The following is a 7,255-nucleotide window of genomic DNA, read 5'->3' on the forward strand; positions in this document are numbered from 1 at the left end:
AAAAACACCTCCTCCCCCCTCTTGGCGAGGGGGGGGGGGGGGGGGGGGGGGGGTGGGGAAGCCACTTCTCAAACGCTTTCCATCGGGAAAGAAGTGTGAACATCTCCTCTCTCTCACCTCCTGGTGCTGCTCTTCACAAGCCCATGGCTCAAGACTCCCTGAAAAGGGCTAAATATTGCCAGAATTATATTTAGCACCATATATGTGTATTTTCACCAAGGGAATTTATATTTTGTGTCCGGTATAGCTTTGGATATGCTTTTAATGGGATCGTTTACCCTAAAATGTGAATTCTGCAATCATTTACTCACTTTTCCAAACAGAATTGATAAAAAATTATATTATCATTTACACACCATCTTATGGAAGCCCGTTTCTGCCACTGAATACAAAATAAAAAAAGGTTGTTTTTTTATCTCATAATTCTGTCTTTTTTTTCTCAGAATTACGTGATACAAACTTGCAATTCTGTCTTTTTTTTTCTCAGAATTGCGTGATACAAACTTGCAATTCTGTCTTTTTTTCTCAGAATTGTGAGATATAAACTCGCAATTACGAGTTATAAAGTCAGAATTGCGTGATACAAACTCGCAATTACGAGTTATAAAGTCAGAATTGCGTGATACAAACTGGCAATTGCCGGTTATAAAGTCAGAATTGCATGATACAAACTCGCAATTTTGTCTTTTTTTTCCTCAGAATTGCATGATACAAACTCGCAATTGCAAGTTATAAAGTCAGAATTGCGTGATACAAACTCGCAATTGCAAGTTATAAAGTCAGAATTGCGTGATACAACCTTGCAATTGCGTGATACAACCTCGCAATTACGAGTTATAAAGTCAGAATTGCGTGATACAAACTCGCAATTGCGAGTTATAAAGTCAGAATTGAAACTCGCAATTGCGAGTTATAAAGTCAGAATTGCGTGATACAAGCTCGCAATTACGAGTTATAAAGTCAGAATTGCGTGACTTTATCAATTACGAGTTATAAAGTCAGAATTGCTTGATACAAACTCGCAATTGCCGGTTATAAAGTCAGAATTGCGTGATACAAACTCGCAATTACGAGTTATAAAGTCAGAATTGCGAGATTTAGTCGCAATTACAAAAAAAAGGTCAGAATTGCGTGATACAAACTCACAATTGCGAGTTATAAAGTCAGAATTGCGAGATTTAGTCGCAATTACAAAAAAAAGTCAGAATTGCGTGATACAAACTCACAATTGCGAGTTATAAAGTCTGAATGGCATGAGACAAACTCGCAATTACGAGTTATAAAGTCAGAATTGCGAGATTTAGTCGCAATTACAAAATAAATAGTCAGAATTGCGTGACTATCAATTACGAGTTATAAAGTCAGAATTGCGTGACTTTATCAATTGCGAGTTAAAAAGTCAGAATTGCGATATTTAGTCGCAAGTACAAAAAAAAAGTCAGAGTTGCGTGATACAAACTCACAATTGCGAGTTATAAAGTCAGAATTGCGTGATACAAACTCACAATTGCGAGTTATAAAGTCAGAATTGCGTGATACAAACTCACAATTACGAGTTATAAAGTCAGAATTGCAAGATTTAGTCGCAATTACAAAAAAAAAGTCAGAATTGCGTGATACAAACTCACAATTGCGAGTTATAAAGTCAGAATTGCGACTTTGTATCACGCAATTCTGACTTTATAACTCGTAATTGTGAGTTTGTATCACACATTTCTGATTTTTATAACTCATAATTGTGTGATATAAAGTCGCAATTCTGACTTTTTTTTTTTCTCCGAATTGTGAGATATGAACTCGCAATTGTGAGTTATGAAAGCGGATGGGGACCATAAACTTTCAAGCTCTGAATAAAAGGTGCCATAAAAGTTTATTTCGAATTAAAATTTGAGTAAATATTTATTGGAAAACTTTGCTATTGTTGCTTGACAGCTGTGGTCACCATTCACTTTCATCGTGTGGAAAAGTACAGCGTGAACATGCTTCAAAATTTCTCCTTTTGTGTTTTACAGAAAAAAGTCATCGGTTGGATTTGGAAAACATGATGGTGTGCACATGATAATAGAATTTTTCTTTCTTCCTTCCTTTTTTTCTTTTAAATCGAATTGAATGTAAAATGTTATGCCAACTTCTAACTTTGATTCAAAGACCGATGATGCTCTCTTTGTATCAGCAAATTTTTTCACTACTAAATGTGGCTCACTGGTTGTGCATCTGGAAGTAGAATGTTTGTTTAATGTATTTATTTATTTGCTATTTATTTGTCGTCTTCCAGTCATCAGCTCAAATGCAGTGAGTTGCTTCTCTCTGATGCTTCGTCTGAAGCAGCCGGTCGAGTTGCAGCTCTTTTTGAGATTGTGCTAAGGCAGTATAGCATGCTTTGCACTCTGGTAGGCTACAACCTTTTTTTTCCGCAGCTATTTGCAAGATATCAGGGATCTTTTTTCCATTCTCTCACCTCCCCCAAGACCCTCAATAAAACCTTAGCCTTAACCATCAATGTATAAGCAACTGTACTGTACCGTTTACTTTGTTTGAACTGTTGATGGGTACTGTACTACTTTGTGTATCGCATACACACGTACACAGAGCCATAATGACCTCTCCTTGCTAACTGTTTGTGCTAGAAAACCCTGTCATCTAACCAGCTCTCTCCTCAGACTCAGTACAGCTGAGACTAACCTCCAAGGTGTCAACTTTAGTGAATAAAGCTCCTTTTGTTTAATACATTCTCTTGGATTTATTGTACAGTCAACAGCACAGACTTTCAAAACATGAATCCTGTTCCGAAACACTTATGATTTTGTTCAGTGTAAAAAAAAAAAGAATGTAAATGTATGTATTTATAAATGTATTCCTGTGACACAACGCTGAAATTTCAGTATCATTACTCTACTTCAGTGTCATGATCCTTCAGAAACCAAATATGCTAATTTCATGCTCAAGAAACATTTCTTAATACTATCAGTGTTAAAAACAGTTGTGCTCCTTAATATTTTATAGCATAAAATACTACCATTTACAATTTTGGGGCAAATAAACAAATACGTACATGCATAACTAAATAAGTAAATCAAAATTTCCAAAGATTAATATTTTTAAAAATGGTATCTGAAGAAGGAGAAAAAAGCAGAACATTCCAACACTGATAATTGTTGAAAATGGTCGTGATCCTTAATATTTTGAACCATAAAATACTATCATTCAAAATGTTTGGAGAAGTAAAAAATCAAATAAATAATAATAATTCCAAAGATTTATCTTTTTAAAAATGGTCGTTGCCCATCAAAATGTCCTGAAAAAAGGGCAGAACATTTCAACACTGATAATGCTGCTGCATTTTTTTAATTATAATATGTATATTTCTAATTCTGACCATCCCTTGTCTTAAGAATTAAAGGCAGAAATGTGATGTTTTAAAATTGATAAAACAATGTGTTTTTGTCAAAACCTTTGTTATTTGAAGTGTGAAGTTGTTTAAATGGTAATTTTACGGTTTAGGAGCGCTACTACACTCATTCAGTCTCTTTTCATTGAATTATTATTTAGAAAAGTGGTAGTCATGCCTGTCCAACAGATGTCGTTGCCGCTTAATTGACTAAATTCTACTACGACGAAGGCTTAGACCTTCAGAAGTCGCATAACCTCATTAATATTCATAAGCTAGTTGACGTTCGCACACACACTAGCGTCAGCTCTGCAGCGAATCAGGAAGGCTTACTGGGCGAACCTCGCTTTGCGTAATTAATATTCATGAGCTACGCCGTCACCATAGTAGGCTTCGAAGGGTCGCTCCAGGGAGGCTACGTGATGTGGCGCTGCGCGCTTCCTGTCTGCGTAGCGCCGCCGAGAGAGCCCCATCTACCCCCGGAGTCCACTGCAGCGTCTGTCCCCGGCGTCGGACGGTCAGAAACCCACAGACTTGCCCATCATGGCTGTGAACCTGAGCAAAAACGGCCCAGCTCTTACCGCGGCCTATAAGGAGGTGGTGGATGAGAAGTCGGAGACTAACTGGTGAGTAGTGCTCAAGGGTAGTGTCTCTGTTACACTCACTGACATCCTCATGTTTAGCATGTTAGCGGCTCCTTTGGCATTTTAAACGCCCTACTTGCGTTTATCATCACAACATATAAGTCCTCATTTGAATGAGTGCAATGGCCGTTTGTGATGTTAGCGAGATCACTGCACTTTATCCGTGTGCCCTCATCCATTCACAGCTCATGCACAAACACACTGAATCTTCCAGAAATGTTTTTCCACTGTTGCTCACTTGCCAGCGATGAAAGTTGAACATATATTAAATAATGCACATGCTCTGACCTCAGTGCAGTGTTGCTTTGCATTGCATGCTTGCACGTATGAGATCAGCTCAGAAGCATCCTAACTTCTGGAGAACATGGGGTTTGAGAAGTGTCCTCGTGTTGAACCACTCCTACCTCCTTATTTTCCTGTAGTTTTTCTCCATATATGGCTGCTGGGTTGACAGACCCTGCCTACTGTTTGTGACTCAATTTGCATCCAATCTCATTGTCTTGTAATCCAAAAGAATTGCTCTTTGTAGTCAGAATGTTACCTCACAAGTAAGAGTGTTAATGCCAGTTGTATAAAGCAGTGTTTCCCAACCTTTTTTTTTAGTCGTTGCACCCTTTGGACATTTTAACAAACTTGTGGCACCCTACAAAATTAATTTTGTCACCATATTTGAATTTCTAACTTGGATATGATCATTTGAAAAGTATAGATAATCGGTACAGCAGGGAAGAACTGCAGAATATAATGTCATACAGATATTTGTAATATTATTAAAATATTTTGTCCGTCAATGGTGGCAATCAGTAGACTCATTTCTAATGAAGAGACCAATTTATATGACCGATTTGAATGTAGGCTTTTATACATGTGTAAACATTATTTAATTACCATTATAACTAGCTATCTCACACATTTTTGCTCACTCAGTGTTTTTTTTTATTTTACAGTGGGGTAATTTTGGTGCAGTAGCACGAGATTTGAATCGAATAAAAAATGACAAGTAAGCAGTCAGTAATAAAATAAGCACAAATAAAGAAATTAATGATAGCACAAATAAAAAATAATGAAAGGCCTTTGAATTAAATAAATTGCTTTTTAGTATTTCAGGTAGGTCTAACAGTAGGGTTAAGATATTTAACTTTTTTTTTTTTTTTACCAATTATCCAAATAATGTTTAGTCCTAGAAAGCTATTATTATCAGAACACGCGAGCATAACATAGCGGTTAGCAGATCAATGAATGAGAGGGCAGTGTTACCAGAGTTGCCCATATACCACACCATGTTACAACACAGTAGGGCTATTGCAGACAGAAACAATACTGTACTACATCGATGTTTCCTGTCGGCTCAATTTTTGAGTGGACTTTGCTGTTCCGATGAGCATGAACGGTATACGAGTGGAGTGACTGAGTGGAGCGCACACGCATAGAGCAGGATAATACGCAGAGCGTCACTCCACGTGAAAGTGAAACCGGAGCGGTGAACTAATTTTCAGCAGCTGAAATTTCGGTGTATCTCTAATTATTGGCGACATCAGAAATGGATATTATATAATAGATGCTCTTTTGAAAATTTTAGCAAATTAAAAAAATATTTTTTTACACTGCACCCCTGCTCTCGACAGACGGCACCCCGGTTGGGAAACACTGGTATAGAGAACAGTAAGAGACTTCCTCTGTCTTGTACAAGTGCTGTCTCGTCATACGGAAATGATATTAATGTTTGACCAGGTTGACACCAGACCAAAGTCCTGTAGCTTTGCACCTTGAAGTGTAAGTGAGTTTCAGTTTGAAGAAGTGGAAATGAGGACGAGATTGGTCGGATGCTCTTGAGAGACGGCTGTTTGAGTTGAGTCATGAACGCTTCAGAAATGAAGAGTGATTATAAATGGCCTACATTAATTACACTCCTCATCCTACCCAGAGATTTGACATCATTTGAGGAAAATCACACAAATAGAGACACTCGAGAATAACATGTACATTACCGTTCAAACATTTGGGGCCAGTATGTTTTTTTTTTTTAAAGGAATTACTTTTATTTTTTTGTAATTTAATTACTTATTACTTTAAATTATTTTATTTAACAGGGATGCATTAAATTGATCAAAAGGGACAGTAAAGACTTTTATAATTCAACATATTAGTAATTTCAACAAAATAATAAGCCATGATTAGAAGAAATGTTTCTGAGCATTAAGTCAGCATATTAGAATGATGGCTGGCGTAATGATGCTGAAAATCCAGTTTTGCATCACGGGAATAAATTGCATTTTAAAAAATATATTAAAGCCATTATTTTAAATGGTAATAATATTTCACAATATTACTATTTTACTGTATTTTGCAGCTTCGGTAAGCATTAGGTACTTCTTTCAAAAACATGACAATCTCTGTAGTTACTGTTGTTTTTTTCTCATTTATCTGCCACTTTTTGTCACTTTAGATTTATGCTGGTATTTGGTATGTTTTGTACTTTTTTTGGCTTTCTTAAACATGGACCACATCATATTGTGCTGATGTGCCAGTAAAAAGAAGTGTTACTTTGTCTCAAAAATGTACTTAATTTTTTTTTTTTAAGAGAATTGAGTAAGTACTGTGTATATCTATTTTTCTATCATTCAATTGTATTAATTTATCTACAGTTGGGATTTTAAACTACATTTTAACCCATATATTTCAATAAATAAACCGGGCTTTTTACTAAAAATAAATAAAAAAAATGAAAGAAAAGAAAAGTTATGTAAAATGATTTAGAAATCTTTGTTTCGAATTTAGTGATCAACCGATATTGATTTTTTTATAACCGATACCAATTATATGCATGTTTATATGCCCAATAACCAATATGCAAAACCGATATTTATTTACTGTTATAAAGTAAATAAATGACTAAGTGAAGTAAGTCCATGCTTTACTTTGGTTTTTCCTCTTTTCAGTCATCTTTTTTTTTTTTAAGTGTTGAAAATTAGCAGTCTTTCATGTTAAATGTAATCTTCATATTACAACAATAAAAAACATTTTATTTATAAAAAGCATCAACAGCAACAACACTAATATTAACAATAAGCAAAATAAATGTAGAATGTGTAATGTTTTCAAATGGAGAAAATGAACATTTTAAACTACAGTTTTAGTAGGTTTATAAGCTATTTAATAGCTACAGAGTCAAGAATAATTCACTGGATAATGTTAATTCACTGAATAATATTCTCTGGAATAT

The 7,255-nt window shown here is 35.4% G+C and overlaps 1 protein-coding gene across 10 annotated transcripts in view; it reads left to right on the plus strand.

The window, feature by feature from the left end:
* The first annotated feature begins 3,774 nt into the window (after positions 1-3,774).
* The window catches only part of dbnlb (drebrin-like b), a 26,880-nt gene continuing 23,399 nt past the window's right edge, over positions 3,775-7,255 (plus strand). For 6 of the 10 annotated variants that reach the window (XM_016239286.1, XM_016239293.1, XM_016239287.1 and 3 more), the window contains exon 1: positions 3,775-4,014. In XM_016239286.1, coding sequence (XP_016094772.1) covers positions 3,932-4,014 — 83 coding nt within the window. In that variant the 5' untranslated portion in view covers positions 3,775-3,931. The remainder of the gene's footprint in view (positions 4,015-7,255) is intronic. The other 4 variants (XM_016239288.1, XM_016239294.1, XM_016239291.1 and 1 more) reach the window with 1 other exon arrangement.

This window comes from Sinocyclocheilus grahami, unplaced genomic scaffold (genome assembly GCF_001515645.1).
Source record: "Sinocyclocheilus grahami isolate Dianchi unplaced genomic scaffold, SAMN03320097.WGS_v1.1 scaffold560.1, whole genome shotgun sequence".
NCBI lineage: Eukaryota > Metazoa > Chordata > Actinopteri > Cypriniformes > Cyprinidae > Sinocyclocheilus > Sinocyclocheilus grahami.